Source organism: Gekko japonicus, unplaced genomic scaffold (assembly GCF_001447785.1).
Source record: "Gekko japonicus isolate JY-2015 unplaced genomic scaffold, Gekko_japonicus_V1.1 scaffold3779, whole genome shotgun sequence".
Lineage (NCBI taxonomy): Eukaryota > Metazoa > Chordata > Lepidosauria > Squamata > Gekkonidae > Gekko > Gekko japonicus.
In genome coordinates, this window is record NW_015162074.1 from 14,413 (window position 1) to 36,852 (window position 22,440).

General features: G+C 48.8%; 1 protein-coding gene across 1 annotated transcript in view; it reads left to right on the top strand.

Moving 5' to 3' along the window:
- The first annotated feature begins 3,892 nt into the window (after positions 1 to 3,892).
- The window catches only part of UPF1 (UPF1 regulator of nonsense transcripts homolog (yeast)), a 36,032-nt gene continuing 17,484 nt past the window's right edge, over positions 3,893 to 22,440 (top strand). Inside the window, exons 1-11 of the mRNA XM_015405636.1 lie at positions 3,893 to 4,283; positions 11,988 to 12,130; positions 13,022 to 13,111; positions 13,779 to 13,946; positions 14,110 to 14,290; positions 16,725 to 16,886; positions 17,917 to 18,001; positions 19,587 to 19,685; positions 20,603 to 20,711; positions 20,805 to 20,964; positions 21,098 to 21,216. Of these exons, the coding sequence (XP_015261122.1) occupies positions 4,023 to 4,283; positions 11,988 to 12,130; positions 13,022 to 13,111; positions 13,779 to 13,946; positions 14,110 to 14,290; positions 16,725 to 16,886; positions 17,917 to 18,001; positions 19,587 to 19,685; positions 20,603 to 20,711; positions 20,805 to 20,964; positions 21,098 to 21,216 (1,577 nt within the window). The 5' untranslated portion in view covers positions 3,893 to 4,022. The remainder of the gene's footprint in view (positions 4,284 to 11,987; positions 12,131 to 13,021; positions 13,112 to 13,778; positions 13,947 to 14,109; positions 14,291 to 16,724; positions 16,887 to 17,916; positions 18,002 to 19,586; positions 19,686 to 20,602; positions 20,712 to 20,804; positions 20,965 to 21,097; positions 21,217 to 22,440) is intronic.

Here is a 22,440-nt window from a genome sequence, read left to right on the forward strand (position 1 = left end):
GAGACTTCTTCTCAGTTCTTTAAATATGGTTTGTCCTATAGTGTTAATTTAGCGTGTGGAAATGGTTCTAATTGATATTGTCATGACATTATATGCCATAATCCTCTGCCTGCAGAAATTGCAGGAGGAACAGGATCTATTTTAGCATTTAGACCTTAGATCGCCAAAAATGTAGAATGCTCTGTAAACCGCTCCAAGCCTTCGGGAAGGAGCGGTATATAAATGTAATTTTTAATAATAATAATAATAATAATAATAATAATAATAATAATAATAATAATAATATGGCAGCTTCCTGTTTCTGTTCCAGTGTGAGTAAAACTCTCTTTTGTTTCTTAATGGTTTCTGTATCTGGCTTTATATCTGGTTTGTTTTTTTTAGTTATACCTTTAGGCTGATCCTAGTGTGCCAGCAAGACCAGAACTGTTTTGTGACTTCCTAATGGAACCACTACTGTATATGGTTAATATTATCAGTACTTAATTGTTGAAAAATACTGAGAAAAGTTATAACAGTTTTTAAAAAATCATTGCATTGGTCCACAGTACATGCTTTTATTTCATTAGCATAAGTATCAAGGTAAAGGTTCCCTTGCTCGAAAGCCAGTCGAATCCGACTCATCTCCGTTTCAAAGCCGAAGAGCCAGCGCTGTCCGAAGACGTTTCCGTGGTCATGTGGCTGGCATGACTAAACACCAAGGCGCACGGAACGCTGTTACCTTCCCACCGAAGCGGTACCTATTTATCTACTTGCAATTTCTTGCTTTCAAACTGCTAGGTTGGCAAGAGCTGGAATTAGAGACAGGAGCTCACCCCGTCTTGCGGCACCCGGGTCTTGAACTGCTGAAGTACTGACCTTCCACAGCCTGCAGTTCAGCGTCTTAACTACTTGAGCCACCGCAAGGTACCATAAGTATTAAACCGCCTGCTAATTAAAAGTGGGTTTTTTGTTCTAAGGTTAATTTCCCCCCCATTTAAATATTTAAATTCATGTATTTCCTGCCTATCTCCCCAGTGGGGATCCAAAGCAGCCGACATTTGCTTTCCTCTCCTCCATTCTGTCCTCAAACAACCCTGTGAGGTAGGCCAGGCTGAGAGTGTGTGACTGGGCCCGAGGTCACTCAGCAAGCTTCCATGGCAGAAATGGGGGTCTCCCAGATGCTAGTCCAACACCCTTAACCATGACACCACTCTGGCTCACAAATATGAGACAGTCTAGACCAGGGGTGGCCAAACTTGCTTAATGCAAGAGCCACACAGAATAAACGTCGTCAGATGTTTGAGAGCTGCAAGACATGAACAAATATTACAGATACGTTTTTATTGGGAAACATGCAAATTTGCTCTTTATGAACATTAAATGAGATCGCCAAAAATAAAAAGGGGTTAAAAACAGATACTATGATATTTATTTGTCTAAGAGAGAGGTGGAAAGAAAGAGATAAAGAGAGAGAGAGAAAAACAAAGAAAACAAATAGATGGGGGAGGAAGGGAGAGGGAAGGAAGGAAAATACAGAGGGAGGAAGGAAAAAAGATGGGAAGAAAACAACTTTAACTTTAAATGCATCCTCCAGGGGCCCCCCCCACAGGCGAAGGGATTTAAAGAGGCAAATGCCTTCTCCAAACCGGCCAGCAGGGGGGGGCTTTGAGAATACATTTAAAGTGTAAGTTGCTTTCTTTCTCTGCCCCCCCCACCTCAAGCCTACCCAAGGAGGGAAACACTGGCTGGGGAAGGGAAGACCAATCAGGGAGGCACTCCTCCCCTTTGCTTCCCCAGCCACCCTGCCGGGAGCCGCACAATATGTGTGAAAGAGCCACATGCGACTCCCGAGCCGCAGTTTGGCCATGCCTGGTCCAGGCATATACGATCAGCGTGAATAACCCATATTATGAAGGAAATTTCTTCCATCCCGAGGTATGGGAAGAACCGAAGGAGGAGGCGCCACAGTGGGGCTTTCCTGAGGGAAATTTGGAGAAGGTCTCTTAAATCCTCCTCCTTCTCCCCGGTCTTTTCCATATTTATTTACTTTACTTACCAATGGGGACCCGAAAGCTGCTAACCTCATTCACCTCTCCTCCATTTTATCCTGACAGCCACCCTGCAAGGTAGCTTAGGTAGCATGTGATTGGCCCCAAGGCCACCCAGTGACCTTCCATGACAGAATGAGGATTCGAACTTGAGTTCCCCCAGATCATACTTTAATCAAGATGCAACGCTGCTTCTGCTCCCCCACCCCATCTTGCAACTTTCGTGGCCCTCCCAGTCAGTTTGTGGGGGCTCACAGGAGGTGGCTTGGAGCAAGAGTAGCAGCCGCCTCAATCCCTTCATCCCTGTGCTGCCAAGCTCTGGCGTTGCCAACTCCCACGTGTGTGGGGGCTGGAGATCTCCTGGAATTATGGCTAATCTCCAGACTACAGAGATCAGTTTTCCTGTAGAATACAGCTACTTTGGAGGATGGACTTTGTGGCATTACACCCCAACCAGGTCCCTCCCCTCCCCAGGCTACGCCCCAAATCTCCACGAATTCCCCAACCCAGAGATGACAATCTTATCAGCAGCCAGGACTTCCATGGGAGCAGCTTCACACTGGCCTGAAGGCAGCTGCAGCAGCCGTGAAAGACACCCGGCTTGCACTGCCTCAAGGAGGGGAGGGGTTGCGGCTCAGTGGTAGAGGATCTGCCTGTCATGTAGAAGGTCCCAAGTTACCTGGCAGCAGGTGATGGGAGAGACTTCAGCCGGAGACCCTGGAGAGCAGCTGCCAGCCTGAGTAGACAATCCGGACCTTGATGGACCAAGGACAGCTGCCAGCCCGAGCAGACAATGCTGACCTCGATGGACCGAAGACAGCTGCCAGCCTGAGCAGACATTTACCTTATCGATATCCCACCTTTCTCCCCAATGAGGACCCAAAGTGGTTTATATCGCTTTCTCCTCCACTGTATGCTCACAACAACACAACAAGGCTGAGAACGTGTGACAGTCCCACAGTCACCCAGCAAGCTTCCATAGCAGAAGGGGGAATTCGAATCCACGTCTCCCAGATCCCAGTCTGACGCTTTAACCAATACCCCACCCGGTGAAGCAGGGAGATGGAGCCTCTCTCGTGTGTGGATGGGAAGCCTCGAGGAAATGCGTTCCCGTGCGCAGAGCACGATTCCATCCCATCCCCGATCTTCCCAGCGCGCATGCGAACTACTCTGCTTTTCTTCCTCGCTTTTCCCGCCTGTCTCCCCAATCTCCCTCCTGATTGGGTATTCTAAAAATTTCCGTCCCCCCTATGTCCATTATGATTGGGTTATTTTCCACCTCTTCCCCTCCTGTCAATTCCGTCTTCTCAGAACTCACCCACGTTGCCGTTCTGTGCTTCACTGCGAGTGCGCACGAGCTCCATCACGATTGGCCGCCTTTCCCTCTTTCTTATTCATTCGCCTCCGAATTCACACATCTTCCTCCTCTCCCTGAGCGGCTCCACCGCGCCCCTCCCCTTTCCTCCGCGAGCTTCGCTCTGATTCGCTTGCGTCCGATTGAGGGCTCTACCCCCGGCATTCTGATTGGTTTACATGGAGCGGTGCTGTTTCCTCCTATCACCCCCCCCCCCCCATCCTTTTCTCCTCGGACCTGTTTCGCTCGCGCGCGTGCGCACTTCCGTCGGAGTCTGCCGCGTATGTTGTCACTCCCCTCCCCCCACCGCGCCGGCAGTTGAGAAGAGCGACCTGGCGGGTGGACGCGCTCCATTACGCGTGCGCACGGAGCGTCCTCGCGCCGCCTTGATCGACACCAGGCCGCGGCCTTATTGGAGGAGAGGAGGCGGAAGGGGGCGGGGGCACCTGGTTCGTTACAGCCCGGCTGGTCGGCGGTTGCGCCCCTATCTTTTCTCCCCGGGAGTTCGCGCAGGCGCACTAGCCGCGCGCGGCCTAGTCGTTGTCGTCGTCGAGGCCCGTCCGCGTCGCGGCGCTTCCGTGAGGAGGGGGAGAAGAGCGGGAGAAAAGACCCGAGGGAGCGACCCGGAAGCCGCCGCCATCATGAGCGTGGAGGCGTACGGGCCCAGCTCGCAGACGCTGACCTTCCTGGACACCGAGGAGGCCGAGCTGCTGGGCGCCGACACGCAGGGCTCCGAGTTCGAGTTCACCGACTTCACTTTGCCCAGTCAGACCCAGACGCCGCCCGGGGGAGGAGGCGGAGGAGGAGGCGCCGTCGCCCAGGGAAACCCCGGGGCGCCCGGAGGAGGAGGCGGCGTTGGGGGGCCGCCCTCGGCCGTCGCTGTCGGGCAGCTGGCAGCCCAGGTGAGGGGAGGAGGGGGGGGGGAGAGAAGGGACCCTTCGTGACTAGGGCAGGGGGCGGCCCTACAGGTCGAAGCAGAAGGGGGGAAGAGCCCTGCGCTCCCCGCCCAGTTATCTCAAGCCCGTTCGTGCGTGTCTTACACGGGCTCTGAGTTCGAGTTATGACAGTCGAACGCCACTTTCGTGTGTGTGTGTGTCTGGGGCCGAGTTTCGGCGGGGTAGGGCAGGGAACTGGGGGGCCCTGTTAGACGCACGTGCAGAGGACGTCTAACAGGGCCCTCTGTCCCGTCTCTCTGTGTATGTACAGAGAGCGAGTGTGTGTTTTGCACTGCAGAGATCTAAACATCTGGCCTGTAACAAAATATGCAAAGAGTGCCTGCCTTAGTCAAGGCATGGCTGAGTCGAGGCCCCAGTGCAGAACCTTTGGTGGCAGAGGAGGTTGGTGTGCACTTATACCTTCTTTTCTTTTTTTTAGTCCCATGGCACCTTTAAACCAACAAAGTTTTATTCAAAGTGTAAGCTTTCATGTGCAAAGCACACCTCTTCTGTCACATTTCTTCAGGCAGAACTGTGCTTTCCACACACAAGCGTAAACTTTGAATGAAACTTTGTCGGTTTTAAAGGTGCCACTGGATTCAGACTTTGGTCTGCTGCTTTAGACCCACACAGCTGCCCACCTGAATTTTGCTTGTATCTTTTGTTGGTTTTGTTTACATGCCTGCATCCCTCCAGCTGCCTTTATTCTGCTGTGTGCACCCCCCAGCTCACAGAGGCCAGTGTAGTTTCCCTCTCCTTGACTTTGCACTTGCAACAAACCTGCGAGGGAGGTCAAGGTTACCCAGGGGGGCTTAATAGCTGAATGTGGGTTCGAACCAATGCTCCTCTAAGCTGTGGAGTCTTCTGAGTGAAAATTCTACTTTGTGAGCGACTGGCATTAAAGTTGTGAGTGAGCGATTTGGCTACTGCATAAGGTAGTTTGCTCTGGAGCCATCTTTCCTGAGCTAAGACAAAAATCTGTGAGCTGGAGGCTAAAAAAACTGTGAGCTAGCTCACATTAACTCAGTTTAGAGGGAACACTGGTCTGAACCCAAGCCTGGTTTGACTTTGTAACCAGTAGGCCGTACTGTTGTTTATCTGAATAAAGTTCAAGTCTAGTGGCACCTTTAAGACTGAGAAAGTTTTATTCAAGGTATAAACTTTCATCTGCACACGAACGTCTTCCAATACGTTGAAATGAAAGTTATCAGTCCAGACACATAACGTGGTTTATTTGTAAGTGTACAGTGGAAAGAGTAATCCCTTATGAGGGGAGTTCTCTGTTTTCCTTAGGCCAATTGTTCCTCAAGGAGCAATTGCAGGTAAGGCTTTTAATCTCAGTTCCGTCATCCACGTTTCGGTTTATACGTGAATCATGTGTGAAGTAAGACTCTTGCTGATCTGTTTTAGGTATGACTTCCTTTACTGTCGTTTGCAATTCAATTGGGTGAGGGAACAGTAGTTTGGGGGCAGTCCAGTCTTTATGTATTTCTGGAAGAATAAAAATAAGAGGTATTCTTTAATCCCAACTACGTGTAGTTGAAGGGGACAGTGTGTCTAACTTTTGTGGCCAAGGCAGTTGAGCCAGGAGGGGAAAGGAGAATAGAGGGGGCATTTCATATTTCCAGAGAATAAAAATAAGAGGTATTCTTTAATCTCAACTACGTGTTGTTGAAGGGGACAGTGTGGGTAACTTTTGTGACCAAGGCAGTTGAGCCGGGAGGGGAAAGGAGATAGAGGGGGCATTTCATATTTCCAGCATTTCGTGGCCTTTTGATAGTGTCTCATGCATCAGATGAAGCAGGGCTTTAGTCCACAGAAACTTTTGCAAGAGCAGAAAGCTGCTCCTCTTTAAATACCACAAGACTGTTTATGTTTTGCTGCAGCCATATGGAAAGGGGGCTCTGTTACAGAGACAACATCTGTGTATTTTAATCTGAACAGGCATATAATGTGGTGAAGGAATGTTGGCAGAGTTTTGTGGATGTAGCTGTTTCTAGACAAAACTATCTTTTGGGGTGGGGAGAAGTCTTGGGGAGGTAAACTTGTATGTAATAAAATGAGAGAACCTATTTGAGTCACAGCTGCATTTAGCTGAGCAGGGGCCTGTGAGTGAAATCTTCTGTCAGTGAAGCTGTCATTTTGCAAGAAAGAGGGGGAAGCCGCTGAAATTAGCAGAAGATGAAGAAATAGGGTTTGGAGGTGAGAACAAGAATAACTGCTTAATTGTGAGTGAGTAAAAGTCTCTTTTTTTTTCTTTAAGGGTGGCAATGAGAGTGTTAGAAAGTGTGTGTGTGTGTATATGTATATATATATCTGTGTGTATATATGTGTGCGTGTAATGCTACTCATTTACAAAGACATCCTTGCCTGCTCCCCTGTGTTGGCTCTTACAACAATGGGCAACTCCACTAACTGTTTACAACCCTAGTGTGTGATTTTGTTGTAGCTGAAGCTGTGCTTTAGAGAAGAGGCAAAGGAATAATTGTTTGTGTGTTTCAATAGTATTGGGCGGGGGGGGAGGTAATGAGACATACCAAGGGAACTATAACATGGCATTTTGCAAGTCGGTGGCTAAAGCGATCTCCTGGAGAAGTTGAATGAAGATCGTATAAAATGTATATATGAAAGCACTTCCTGGATCAGCTAACTAAGGGAACAGTTTCTGGCCTAACTGCAGAAGGGCTACTTTGCTGTTGTGGGATTCAGCAGCTATTTCTGCATCCAGTAGTCTAGTCTCTGAGTGTTGCTGGAAGTGTGGTGTACACGCTGTTGGAGCTCACTAGTTCCTAGAGTATGAAGAGGAAGTACTCAGTCTGTTTTATGGAATTGCCTTGCAGCAGTAGAGGTCCATGTGTTTCTCTTCCATGTTCTAAAAAAGTCTAATCAATACTCACTGTGAAAACAAGCAGTGCCTGGAGTTGTGTACTACTCTGCTAGAAGTGTTTTTTTTAAGGACTTTGCACAGGTGTGAGTTTTCTCATGATAACAGTAGGATTCCTGGTCTTGTCAACACTGTGAACATTCCCTGATTACCTCGTTTCTTAAATACACCTTTTGCTTTTGGTTGCAAGGGTAGCGTCCAATCGCACTGCTTGTTAATAGGTTTTCTCTTCTTGGCCGTGGGTGTTTAGAAGGGCTTCATGGTTGTACCCTTGTCTGCTTCACCTTCCTCACCCACTGGTTGCAAATGTGGTGTAAAACAGGTTGTTTTGTGTGTGGCCATTGCATGAGGTGGACACAAATGGTTTTGATACAGAAGTCCTGGATCTCATCACTTGGTATCCTTTCTTTCACCACCTTTCAAAAAGAATTCTCTTTCTGAAAGACACATATGTTCTCACCTTGTTCTTATTTTCATTTGTTCTTATTGTCCATTTTCATAAGTTAGCAAGTATTCTTTGGGGCTTAGGAAAGCTTGAAACTCTTGTGGAAGCCAGAAATTCAATGCTGTCCATCTGCAGGGAAAACTTCCAAGAACTCCCATCAAGGGAAGTGATATGTGCCTCTTTCAGAATGGTACCTTCACCCAGGTCTCAGCATCCGTATTGTGAGTTACACAGGAAGACTTCTAACCTGTATCACCTGCTGCTTCTCCCCTTTCCAAAACTCCTGGCCAGGATGTGGGTCTGTGTATTCTTTCTTTGGTTCTGTGGAGCAGAAAGTGAGACAGCCTGGCTGCTGAGCCCCCCTAAACAGCTGCAGTCGTCCTCTGTCTTGAGCTTGAACAAGTCTTGGAATATGCAGATAGTGACATCCAGCAGCCTCAGTTGCAAATTCTCTTGCAAAATAAGCCGTTAAACTGTGTTGTTGTAGGAAGCATATAAAGTAGCATGATTTGCCCTTGTTATTCTGCTATTACTCAGCCTGTGTACTGTTGTTGCCCCTTCTGTGTGGGAGGATCGCACCAGCATTAGATTTAATTAATTAAATATTTATGTGCCTATCTTTCTCTTAACAGCTCAGGACACAAGGCCGCTTACATCATTAAATTGTATATGTTCAGACATTAAAATCATGTTGAACTAATAATTTTTCAAACATTGCCTATCTTTCTCTTAACAGCTCAGGACATCATTAAACTGTATATGTTCAGACATTAAAATCACGTTGAAATAATAATTTTTCAAACACTGTGTTTGCAGCTAGGCTGGGTTCCAGGATACAGAACACCAGAATTATTTGTGATTGTAAGAGAAATCCCCGTCGCTACTTTGTTGGTAGCCCAGCTGTACTGCATGGCTTCAGACGTAAAATCAAATCTTGCCGTTTAAACACAGGCCGTAGGCACATTTTATTAGGGCTGGCCATGATTGTATTATGTTCCTTCACTGAGCAATTCCCCATATGTTTGGGAATGCTGTAAATGGGATTGTAGCCGGTAGTTGGCTTTCAGGCTTCGCTGTCCCGTGATCTTGCAAGGGCAGGCATCTAGTGATGCCAGTTGAGACTCTTTAAGTTTTTGCTGTACAGTGGGTGGTATTTAAAAATGCTTCTCAGGTTCTGGCTTAATGAACATATATGGAGAATGGACTTTCCTGGCAACAGCAAGTCCCCCAAAGATAGTAGTCTCCTTTGCTGTCTTTTAGTAATTGTTGTATGAGTTGAACAAAGTTTTTGAGTCCAGTGGCACCTTTGGGTGAAGTAGTACTTCCTTTTATCTGTTCTAACCCGACTGCTGAGCAATTACCTTCAAAGTGTAAGCGTTCGTGTGCAAAACACACTTCTTCAGACAAAACTGGAATAAAATCTCCAAAACTAGTTGTAGGAAAAAAGAGGGTGGGGGTAAGCCATTGGGAAGGGCTTCTCAGAGCCAAGATGCATATGCAGAGCTGAAATTGTATGAGTTGTTTGTGACCTTTGCACAGCTGAACAGGAGCAAACGGCTTTGTTTGCAAGTTCTGCATATTACCTTGGAAGATACGTATATTGGAAGTTCAGGTAAAAGGCCTTTTTGTGCATAGGCAGATTCCCCAAGAGACAAGCTGCGGCTGGATGCTTTTCCTTTTAGCCAGCGTTGCTTGCTCAAGTGATGGTGTTGAGGTGGGGGAACTTGTCCTCTTCGAAGAGCAGTGTCATTTTGCTGGAAATGGGTGAGCTTCCTTACTTTGCTTATTGAAAAATGCTGTCTTTTCTGGACACTAAAAGTTCAGTGCTGTTTCTTTAAAGAAATGAGATGGATAATCAAAAAACCAGTTCTTTAGTCTCGGAGGAAAGCTGAGCAACTGGTAAGATGGAATGACTTTAATTGGCTTTTTTTCTGTTGCTCACTGGCTGTTGTGCATTGTTGGTGCAATGCTCTGTGTGTGTTGCGAGATGTCCATTGGGCTTGCTGTCCAGAGGTCTGATTCTTAGGGAAAATGGAGTTGCTCTGAGTTGTATTTAGTGGGCTTTTAATGTAGTTATAGGAGCTGCGGTGGCTCAAGTGGTTAAGACGCTGAACTGCAGGCTGTGGAAGGTCGGTAGTTCAGCGGTTCGAGACCCGAGTGTGCCGCATGACGGAGTGAGCTCCCGTCTCTAGTTTCAGCTCCTGCCAACCTAGCAATTGCAGGTTGATAAATAGGTGCCACTTCAGTGGGAAGGTAACAGCGTTCCGCGCGCCTTGGTGTTTAGTCATGCCGGCCACATGACCACGGAAATGTCTTCGGACAGCGCTGGCTCTTCGGCTTTGAAATGGAGATGAGCACCGCAACCCTAGAGTCGGATTCGACTGGCTTTCGAGCAAGGGAACCTTTACCTTTACTTTTTAATGTAGTTATAGGGCAGGGGAGTGTGACATTTTAACCAGGATGTTACCTAGTACTGACCCTTGCATGTTGGTGAGGCTTGCCACGTAGCCTTCACCAAGTTGCTGTCTTTTGTGGACTATTACAAGGTCGGTTCTGATTGAGGCAAGATAATAGCAGGGGAACAAAACCTGAGTTTGCCTTTATAATGGCAAGTCACCAAACCAAAAGGTAGGTTCGAAGGCTGAGACAATAGCGTTAAGGTGCGTTTCCCTCTGGTTTTGAATCCTGAATCGGAGGGAATGGTGCAGCTGAGGTCAGTAAGTGGTGGAATGATAGTCATCTGCTCCTGCTCAGTGGAAGATATCGCCAGCATTGCAAATAATTTGCTGCAAAGGGTTAAGAACATAAGAGAAGCCAATGCGGGATCAAGCCAGTGGCCTAGCCAGTCCAACACTCTGTGTCACACAGTGGCCAAAAATATCAGGTGCCCTCAGGAGGTCCACCAGTGGGACCAGGACACTAGAAGCCCTCCCACTGTTGCCCCCCCCCCCAGGCACCAAGAATACAGAGCATCCCTTGCCCCAGACCTAGAGTTCCTATAGCCACTGATGGACCTCAGCTCTGTATGGTTTATCCAGTTCCCTCTTGAAGCCGTCCATGCTTGTAGCCACCACCACATCCTTTGGCAGTGAATTCCAGGTGTTAATCACTCTTTGGGTGAAGTAGTACTTCCTCTTATCTGTTCTAACCCGACTGCTCAGCAATTTCATGGAGTGCTTACAAGTTCTTGTATTTTGAGAAAGGGAGAAAAGTACCTCTTTCTCTACCTGCTCTATCCCATTCATAATCTTATTAAGTTCAATCATGTCACCCCTCAGCTGTCGTTTCTCCAAGGTAAAGAGCCCCAAGCGCTTTAACCTTTCTTCATAGGGAAAGTGTTCCAACCCTTTTATCATTCTAGTTGCCCTTTTCTGCGCTTTTTCCAATGCTATAATATCCGTTTTGAGGTGTGGTGACCAGAACTGCACACAGTAACAAACTGTTGTAGCCTGGGCCACCAGGAAGGTCCTACTGTGCTTGTTTAAGCAGGCCAGAGTGCTCCAGTTTCCTTGCATGCAAATTGAATGATTGGTCTCAAAACCTCTGCTGTTCTCGGCACTCAGGCTGCCTTTAACTTTGGATGTCTACCTAGCCTTGAAAGCTTGGCATGATGAAGAGCAACAGAAGCATGGAGAGAGACCTTCCTTGCGGCCTGTTCCTGGGCCATTCCACCAGATGAAGCGGTCAAAAGCATCTTGTTTGGATAGCCTTAAGCATCCTGGGGTAGATGGCTTTCAAAACAGGAGTGTGGTGATTGCTCTAAAAGGTCTGGTTGGAGACTGGGGGCAGAGCAAGGGATAGCTAATGGGGAAGGGTTGGCAGATGGCTCCTAGAAAGGACATCCTTTCAACGTCTCTCTCCTGCCATTTTTAGGAGGGTGGAAAGGATGGTGTCAGAGGAGCCATGCTGGTGTTTCTGGGGCATTGCAGTAATGAATTAAAGGTTACGGCCGCTTGCTGGCGAATTGCTTGTGGTGCAAAACGATTGTCTCCAGGTGACTGAGCAAGAAACCTTGATGAGAATCAGTGGGGTATTTAGGCCATAAATAATTAACATGAGCCGGTGTGGTCAGACAGGCCAGGAGACCATTGGTTTGCCGCACGGATGGTCCTAAGGCCATCTTTGCCAGGTTACCTTTGTCAGTGTACCGTAAAAAAAAACCCTGCACATTCTTCTCATAGCAGCTGCATCGCATGGGTTGCATCAGTGCCGGCTGCCTGTTCTTAACAGTGCAGCATAATGAAAGGACGCAAATTCCCGCCTGTCCGTTGCTAGTTACGTCTGGACAGAGTGACTCTTAGCTGTGCGTCCTCAACAGACAAAAACTCTGTTCTGTTCTTAGGTCAACGGGCCTGATGGCATTCTCCAGAATGGTGCCGTGGACGATAATGTGGCGAAGACCAGCCAGCTCTTGGCAGAGCTCAATTTTGAGGAAGACGAGGAGGACACGTATTATACCAAAGACCTTCCCGTGCATGCTTGCAGGTGAGTTGGAACAGACGCTGCTGGAGGGTTGAGATGAGGGTGTAGCTCAAACGGGGGTCTCTCTCTGTCTGACCTAGGAGCTGCTTTCTTTTGAACTGGCACTCCCCACCAGTGTCTACCGACGGTGGCCTTATTGTACCCTAATCGACAATGTATGGGCTGTTCATTTGGTCCCCTTGAGCAGGGGACTCCTGTCCCCCTGAAGTTAGTCTTTCTCAGCGGTCATTTCCTGCAGGAGCGCACAAAACTGGAGCTCCAGCAGTAAAGAGCCCAGGGGGCGGGCACATGCAACAAGCCCCACCCCCTGCTCCCAGCAGCCCTCAGTCAGAGCAAGAAGCAGCCAGGTAAGCTGCAGAGCCCCCCCCCGGCCCAAAACAGTCCAGTGGCACCTTTAAGACCAAGTTTTATTCAGGTACAAGCTCTCCCTCCTCTGCGAGGGCAGGTACGCGCAGCTCCCCTCCCCGTTCCCCCCCCCCCCCCACATAGCTAGCAATCCAAAACAGTCCAGTGCAGCCTGAGCGGTGGATGTTGCCTTCTGACACACTTCCGGTGATGTCAGGGGGTGTGGCATATGCAAATAAGTTATGCTAATGCGCTCCTGCACCTCTTTTTCTACTAAATGACCCCTGGTCTTTCTCATACAGAGGTGTCTCACTGGAAAGGGCCGATTGCTTCCAGTGGCCTCAGTGTCACTCAGTTTGTGGCAGGGTCAAGCAAAGCCGCGGCTTTAAAGCCTGTGTCGGGTCTCAGACAATACGAGCAGAATGAAGAATGCAAAGCATCAGCACCGCACTCTTTCTGTAGCGGCTTGGATCCGAGAGCACCCCCTGGCTTGGCTCTCCCCGTGGGAAGGTGTGGCCTGCCCGTTACCCTCTGTGTTCTCTTCTTTAGCTACTGCGGCATCCATGACCCAGCTTGCGTGGTCTACTGCAACACCAGCAAGAAGTGGTTCTGCAACGGTCGCGGGAATACCTCTGGCAGGTAAAACGACTGAGCACACTTGTACGTGGTTGGTGCCCTCCATGCTCCTGAATACATAGAAGCAGTCTTTTGCAGAGGCAGAAGCCCGTTCTGTCTAGCGCAGCGTGGTCCGCTCTAATGGGCAGCAGCTCTTGGGGGTCTCTGTCAAGGAGAGGCTTATCCCAGGCCTCTAGGTCCTTTAAGCCAGCAACGGTGTTGCTTTCTGCTGAGCTATAGCCCCTTCCAGTTTCTGTAAGAATTCACCGTGATTTGAAAGTTGTGTCCTCATTAGGACTTCCCGTGGAACAGCTGGGAACCTCTATCTGTGCCCTGCGAGTAACAGATTTTAAAAAAAACAAAGTTTGAGTCCAGTGGCGCTTTTAAGACCGACACGGTTTTGTTCATGGTATGAGCTTTCATGTGCAAGGCACACTTCCTCAGGTAAAGTGTGCATGCACCCGGAAGCTCATACCTTGAATAAAACCCTGTTGGTCTGAAAGGTGCCACCGGACTCAAACTTTGTTCTGCTGCTTCAGACCAACACGGCTACCCACCTAGATTTAAAATAAATAAATAATGGGATGCAGATCCCTAAAACACTTTGCAGGTTTTTGTACTGGAAGGGGAAGTGAGCCAAAGCAGGCGTTGCCGTTCAGACAGGCACATATCTTTCTGTGTTGTGTCTCAGCCACATCGTGAATCATCTTGTGAGGGCCAAATGTAAGGAGGTGACGCTTCACAAAGACGGGCCCCTGGGGGAGACGGTCTTGGAATGCTACAACTGCGGTTGCCGGAACGTGTTCCTCCTCGGCTTCATCCCAGCCAAGGCCGATTCAGTGGTGGTTCTGCTGTGCAGGTGAGAGAATCTCCTCCTTCGAAGCGGGTCCGTCACTGGGTCTCAGTGGGGACCAGCATCATGTCTTTGTAGGAAGACTTTAGATTGCTTTGAAAGTAACTTCTGCCAAGTGTCTTCCCGGGCTGTTCTAACAGAATTCTTCTCCCATATCTTGGTTGTGCAGGCAGCCTTGTGCCAGTCAGAGCAGCTTAAAGGATATCAACTGGGACAGTTCGCAGTGGCAGCCCCTGATCCAGGACCGCTGCTTCCTTTCCTGGCTAGTCAAGATCCCTTCCGAGCAGGAGCAGCTGAGAGCTCGGCAGATCACGGCTCAGCAGATAAACAAGCTGGAGGAGCTTTGGAAGGTAGGTGTGAAAGCGGAAGGGGGCTAGCAGAGGGGAAAGAAGAAGAGGAGATTGGATTCACTCGGAATCCCAGAGCCGCTTACAGACTCCTTTCCCTTCCCCTCCCCACAACAGACACCCTGTGAGGTAGGTGGGGCTGAGAGAGCTCTTTTCAGAACTGTCCTTGAGAGAACAGCTCTGATAGAACTGTGGCTTGCCCAGGGTCATCCAGCAGCTGCATGTGGAGGAGTGGGGAATCAAACCCAGTTCTCCAAGATTAGAGTCCACGCCAGTACACCACTACACCAAACTGGCGGGTGGGGCATGTCTGTATCTGGTACAGGGTTAGGAATTCAGCTTCACTTATAAAACAATCTTCCTCTTCCTTCCCTCTTTTCTCCCCTTGTTTTGAGGTAGGGAAGCAGGTGGGTTTAGGGGATGGAAACATTGTTTGATGTTGAAGAGTTCACAGAGTCCAGTAGGGCCCACTTCTGTACAAAACTCTAGACTTTCGCGGTGGTGGGCCTGTTTTGTTGGGATAGACCAGCTCTTGGAAAACCGCAAACATTCCTAGGTCCAAAATTCATATAATTAACCTGCCAGCCCCCACCCCCCCGACTGGGCACTTAATTACAGGCTAAAAGATTCAGGTGGGGAGCCGTGTTGATCTGAAGCAGCAGACCAAAGTTTGAGTCCAGTGGCACCTTTAAGACTAGCAAAGTTTTATTCTGGGTATGAGCTTTCATGTGCACACACACTTCCTTATACCCAGAATAAAACTTCGTTGGTCTGAAGGCGCCACTGGACTCAGGCTGAAAGATGTGGGGGCAAGGAAAGAGCTTCATTGCCTGCTCAGCTGGAGATTCTTCCTGTGCTCCCCAGCTAATTCAGGGGGCTGTTGGGACCCGTTGCAGCAAAGGGAAAGCATTACAAACCAGCTTTAAATAATCCACCAGCTAGTTGGTGGCCATTGACAAGGCCTTCTCCTGTCTGTACCACAGGGGCTTACCTACAGGGTCGTACAAGATAAGATAATAGATCAAGATGGGTAGCTGTGTTAGGCTGTCCGTAGCAGTAGAAAGGAGCTGTGGTGGCTCAAGTGGTTAAGACGCTGAACTGCAGGCTGTGGAAGGTCAGTAGTTCAGCAGTTCGAGACCCGGATTGCCGCATGTCGGAGGGGGCTCCCATCCCTAGTTCCAGCTCCTGCCAACCTAGCAGTTCGAAAGCAAGAAATTGCAAGTAGATCAATAGGTACCACTTCGGTGGGAAGGTAATAGCGTTCTGTGTGCCTTGGTGTTTAGTCATGCCGGCCACATGACCACGGAAACGTCTTCGGACAGCGCTGACTCTTCGGCTTTGAAACGGAGATGAGCACCGCAACCCTAGAGTCGGATTCGACTGGCTTTCAAGCAAGGGAACCTTTACCTTTACTAGCAGTAGAAAAGAAGTGAAGAAATGAGCAGTGACTCATGAAAGCTCATCCCCTGCCACAAATATTGTTAATCCTCAAGGTGCTGCTGGACTCTTGCTCTTTTCTACAAGATAAGTTCGTGTACGCGAAACTCCAGAAAGCACTGTAGAGGAGTTCCATAGGATTATTTTATGTGTTCTGTGCTTGAAAGTAGGCTGTGTAAAAGTTCAGATAGGTTTGTTGGTCCCGAAGCTTCACTTTAGAAGTTACTCTTTTATTGTCAATGGAACAAAGCACGTTTTTCCCTACCAGTATTTATTTTTATTTAATTTATTTATTTAACTTGTTTATACCCTGCCTTTCTCACCAATGGACACCCATGTCGGTTTTCATCGGTCTCCTCTCCTCCATTCTGTCCTCAAACCAACCCTGCAAGGTAGGTTAGGTCAGGCTGAGAGGGTGACTGGCCCAAGGTCACCCAGCAAGCTTCCATGGTACTAGTGGGTATTTGAACCTGAGTCTCCCAGATACTAGTCCAGCACTCTTTAACCACTTCACCACAGTGGCTAGTACTTACTGGCCAAGTTTTGTTTCACTTGAGTTTCTTTCTTTCTATTTATATTTTATTTTATTAAAGCATTAAACAGTTACAGAAGGATCAAACTTCTTGTAATCAAATAGCTTACATAGTACATATAAGTATTTCTGTATAATACATAAGCATAGTATTATAACTAAGTTCACTTTTTTGAAATAAGTATAACACACTATCGGAACATAATGTAATTAAAACATCCACAAACAGTTCAACAGTACTAATAACACTAAAATTGTCTAGAATTAAGTATAGTTTACTGCTTTTTAAACTTTGTTCCATAATGATTACTTCAGCCTCAGCCATATAAGTAATGAGTGGATACCATTCACTTGAGTTTCTGTTGGGGGGGGGGGTTCTCATCATCCCCCCCCCCCGACTTAGGAAGACCTGACAGATTGCTGCCTGATCTGGGCTGCGGAGTGACAGTGTTTTTTTTTTAATTTTAGGAAAACCCGTCCGCCACCCTCGAGGACCTGGAGAAACCTGGTGTTGACGAGGAGCCCCAGCATGTCCTGCTTCGATACGAGGACGCTTATCAGTACCAGAACATCTTTGGGCCTCTAGTCAAGCTTGAGGCAGACTACGACAAGAAACTCAAGGAGTCCCAGGTAAGGACTGGGGAAGGGGAGTGGCCATTTCCGAACTCTGGGCCTCGGTGACAACTCTGCTTCCAGGCCAACAGGGTGTTTTCTTGGATTTTATTGGCCATGCCTCTGAGCCAGGTGGGATGGCCCACAGAAGCAAAGCACAACTGTAAGCAAAGTGTTGGAAGAGTTTCTGTAACCACTGGCATGTCCATCACCCTTTGAGGTGTTCCAGAAGCACCACGGTTTCATGGCTTTGCTAGCATCTTTTTCCTTTCGGGCTACTAAATTCCTCACCATCTCTTGTCCCGCAGGTAGTCTTAAGTGTGCGACGCCTATACTTGGGGTACATTCTTGAATACTACCCTAAGAGAGGTTTGTTGAGGCAATAAGGGGTCAGCACAGACTTGTCCGTTGCGTGGTGCGGAGTTTTCACGTCAGCACGTAATTCAGCACAGAAATCCAGGACTTCTCGTAAAACTTCAGTGCCCCGCTTTAGTACTCACGCAGCTGCTTTTTCTCATTCAGCCATGTTTCGGATACTCTTGAAGTTCTCCCGTTCTTGCCCTGGGCCACACATTTCAGGCTGAGAGGATATTCTTCCTTATTGCTTGTCTCTGAGTGGCTTACAACAGTATTTAGTGTTTTGAAATGGGGGGGGGTCCTTCCTACAGCCCCTCTTTCTCCAGCATGTCCCCTTACCTTGCTTCTGCAGCCCCAAGGGAGGGGGGAGGAAGCCACACCCTTCCCGCAACTGTCGGTCTTCTGACCTGTGCCAACGGCCAGCCTGATTGCTTCCTCGGGGAAGACTGGTGCATCAGAATGGGCTTAATATCAGCACCCCTGTCTCTGGTTTTTGGTGCCTCCCCCACGTCAACGCACTCAGCACTAACAAAAACAGGCCTATTTAGTTAGCTCCGGCCCTCTAGCAGCAAGCGTTTGCAGCACCTCCTGTGGTTCTTCAAGCACCACTGAAATTTACCAGGAAGCAGAAGGCCAGATCCGCTCTTGACTGCTCACTGTAAAGTAGAATATTCGTCTCTTTGTTATTTAGACCCAAGACAACATCACCGTGCGATGGGATCTGGGCTTGAACAAGAAGAGAATCGCTTACTTCACCTTGCCGAAGACTGATTCAGGTCAGATCCGTCATCAGCTAAGCACAGGGGCTTCGCGGCCCCAGCTTCGAACGTGCAAGACTTGTCCTAGCTGGCCCTCGTGCTGGCCTAGGAAAAGCAGATAGCAGCGGTATACAAACCACTGTGATGTCTCTTGATTTCGAGAGGACTCTGTTGTTCAGTCAAGACAGGTAGTCTCGTTAGTCCTGTCTGTAGCAGCAGAAAAGAGTCCAGTAGCGCCTTAAAGACTAAAAATTTGTGTCAGGGGAGGAGCCTCCGCGAGGCAATGACTCGCAAAAGCTCATACCCCGCTGCAGATTTTGTTAGTCTTAAAGGTGCTACTGGACTCTTGCTCCGTAGTTAGTTTGGTGTATTTATTACTAGAGACCTTTAGTCGCTGTTACGTATCCTCGGAACAGCTGGACGCAAGGCCACTCTCTGAAGCTGTCTGACGGTGGGAGCTTTGATTCATTCCCTGGTAATCTTGTTGGGCTCTGAGGTGCTCATGGGCTCGAATCCAGCTGTTCTGTTGTAGACCAAGATGGCTGCCGTCTGAACATGCCTTCAAAACGTAGCCCGTGGGTAGCCAGCCTGTGGCACAAAGGAGTGCCAAGGTCTTGGATAGGTCTGCTCTGTAACGCTCACGGTGCAATTGCATGGGGCTGCCCTTGTCGCAAATCCGGAGGCTGCAGCTAGTGCAGAACACTGCGGCCAGGCTGGTGATGGGCCTCCCTAAATGGGAGCACATCCAGCCTGTGCTGAAGGCACTGCACTGGCTGCCAATAGCATACCGAATCCGCTTCAAGGTGCTGGTATTGACCTTTAAAGCCCTATATGCCCAGGGTCCGACATACCTACGGGACTGCCTTTCCCCATATATACCCTAGCAGGAACACAACATCAACTGACCGTTCCTCACCCTAAGGATGCCAGGCTTGTGACAACCAGGGCCAGGGCCTTTTCAGTGGCGGCTCCACACTGGTGGAATGAGCTCCCGGAAGAGATCAGGGCCCTGTGGGACCTTTTTCAGTTCTACAGGGCCTGCAAGACGGAGCTCTTCCACTAGGCTTTCAATTAGGAGCCGCCACTCCTCCACCACCACCAACATCTGTGGTTTTGGGTTGGCTCTGGCCCCGGGGAGGGTTTGCGTTATATTATCTCACCAAGCTGAAAATCATTGATACCGATAAAATTGTTAGTACGCCATCTGAATCATTCAATGACTACCATCAAAGAGAACTATCACTAGCACTTTAATCGTTAATTGTTGGACTGTTTTTAATGCTTAATGTTGTTGTTGTAAGTTGTTTGAATTTCGTACATGGTTTTTATGGAACAGGGCACCAATTACTGTAAGCCGCCCTGAGCCTGCTCGCAGGGAGGGCGGGGTATAAATCAAAATAATAAATAAACAAATTGCCTGAAGAGCTGGCCTCTGCTCTCGGGCTGAGTAAATTTTAGAGAACGAGGCGGTTGAAAGAAGATGTGTTTTGTATAGTGCGTTTGCTAGTTTTGCTAGCTCTGGTGCCTGGCCTTGTGCCACACCAGTGGAGGGGTGCGACTGCCGTGACCGGAAATGCTAAACGGTTTCGTATTGTCTCCCCAGATATGCGTCTGATGCAGGGAGACGAAATCTGCCTGAGGTACAAAGGCGATTTGGCCCCACTGTGGAAAGGAATCGGCCATGTCATTAAAGTTCCGGATAGTATCTTTTTTACTTTGTAAGCGAGCCAAGATGTGAGTCGGGCATCCCAGGTGAACTCCAGAGGATGTCCCAGGTGCTCTGTGCTAAGGTTCTGGAGTTTTCCTACCCAATCAGGAGAGGTGTCACAGAACTGAAGGATGTCCATGGCCTCCATTATACCCTTCTTCCCATCTATTCTTCCATCCAAGGGGTGCAGGCAGGTTACATAACGCTTCTTGGGCAGTCTCCTTTCTGTGCAGTTTTTGGCCTCAGGCCTTCAGCAGGAAAGCGTAAGTGGAGCCCCGTCGCATCAGACCAGTAGTCCCTCTAGTCCAGCAAACTGTCTTACACAGTGGTCAACTCGTTTGGTATTGTGTTTAGGAGCGCAGACTCTAATCCGGGAGAACCCAGTTTGATTCCCCACTCCTCCGCATGCAGCTGCTGCTGTGACCTTGCATCAGTCACAACTTATTTCAGAGGTGTTCTCTCAAGAGCAGTTCTCAAAAGAGCTCTCTCAGCCCCACCTTCCTCACAGGGTGTCCGTTGCGGGGAGGGGAAGGGAAAGGAGATAGTAAGCCACTTTGAGGCTCCTTCGGGTAGTGAAGAATGGGGTATAAATCCAATCCCCTCGCCTTCCTCCTCTGCCTCTGGAAGGCCAACAGCACAGAGGCTGAGGCCTTCCCCTGATGTTGCCTCCTGGCACTAGTATCCAGTGGTTTGCTGCCTCTGAATATGGAGGTTCTTTCTCATCACCATAGCTAGTAGCTACTGATCCATGGATCTCTGTAAAGCATGTCATGAGCCTTCAGGCTGTGTGTTCTTTGCCGAATGATGATGCAAGTAGAGATGGACATGCTGGGATGGGAAAGGGGCAGGACCTCTTTTCGAAAGCAGTTTGCAGCTTTTTGTACACATTGCTACTTAATAAGGTTTTGAAGATTATGGCGATGAGATAGCCATCGAGCTGAGAAGCAGCGTTGGCGCTCCCGTGGAGGTGACCCACAACTTCCAGGTGGACTTTGTGTGGAAGTCGACCTCCTTTGACAGGTGGGTGAGAGACTCGTCAAGGTGGCTCTGAGTGAGAGGAGCAGGCGGACTCCTGCAAAAGGGCACACGTCAAACGACCTCTCCCTTTCCCAGAATGCAGAGCGCGCTCAAAACATTTGCGGTGGATGAAACCTCCGTGTCCGGCTACATCTACCACAAGCTGCTTGGTCACGAAGTGGAAGATGTCATTATCAAGTGTCAGCTGCCGAAACGCTTCACGGCACAGGGACTCCCTGACCTCAATCACTCTCAGGTAACCCTAATCCTGTGCCTTGGGGATGATTGGAAGTGTCACGCAAGAGTGGGATCAGAGAGCCACTGTGGTTGGTTCCATTGCCCCCATGTGTCGTTTTGCACCCTGAACTCACAATGCTCCGTCTCCCCAGGTGTATGCTGTGAAGACCGTCTTGCAGCGTCCGTTGAGCCTTATCCAGGGTCCTCCTGGGACAGGCAAAACTGTGACATCAGCTACCATTGTTTACCACCTGGCCAGGCAAGGAAATGGGTAAGAACCAGTGTTCCTGCTAAGCTGTTTGGTGTGAGCTAGCTTAGAGGTTTTTAACCTCCGGCTCACACATTTTTGTCTCGGCTCCGGAAGGAGGGCTCCAGAGCAAACTAATTGATGCGGCGGGCCAATCGCTCGCTCACAATTTTAATGCCAGTAGCTCACAATGTAGAATTTTTGGTCACAAGACTCCACAGCTTAGAGAGAGCATTGATAAGAACCAGAGCACAGAATCTTGGTGGTAAGAGCGTGCAGTCACCTTGGCTTATATACCCCCGATTCTAAGGCAGCTGCACCACTTGCCCATTTGCTTGTGAGTTCAGTTGCAAGTGTCAGTGTTATAGCCCAGGCCCCTCTGTGCCTGAAGGGCTGCCCCTCCCCCTATGAGCCTGTGTGCCGATTCAGGTCCTGCCAGCAAGGGATTCTCTCGATGACCTCTTTCTGTTGGACTAAGCAAAAGTGCGTGCCAGGCTAACAGCTCTGGAAGACCTCACAGAGGAAGTTGCAGGGAGCAGCTCTCTTGCGAATCTGCACGTTTAAGGTTTCTCTTTTTTCTTGTTCCCACCCACTTTGTTTGCTGGAATCTCATTGTCTTTTGATAGATCGATGCTGCGGTTTCCCCCCCCCCCAACATGTGGGCCCAAAAAGTCGCTCACCCCTCTGCTTCAGTTTGCTATTAGCAAAACTGTGAGCTTACTCAGTACTTCAGAGAAAGCGGCTGTGAACTGCTGCATCTCTGCTGTCTTAGCAGTCGTATCGTGGGTTTTGCTAGCTGAGAGGTAGAAAGAAATAAGTTTAACACAGAACAAGTTTTGTAATGGAGCATGTTTAGACAGAAGCAAGTCGCAGAAGGTGGCAATAGGCTTAGCAGCCTCTTTGGATATTGGTTAAACATTATAAGGTTGAGAACACAGAACCATTCATTCATGTGTTAGCTTACGGTGGAGAAAACTAGTCTCGTTTAAATCCTGTTGCTTGTCTTGCATAAAAGTTTCATACGGCACGTTTTAAGCGAGTTACACCTAAAAGGGTTTGAATCACTCCGGAACATAATGGGGAATTTCACATTACCAGTTTTCTCCCGGTTTCAAACCGGGAGTCTTCCGTTTCCAGATGAACCGGTACAGGGCTGCCGTTTCACACACGGCTTGCCCCTACCGGAAAGGAGCCGATTCACAAGCGGTTCGGCGTTTCACACACGCACCGCTTCGTTTTCCCACGGTT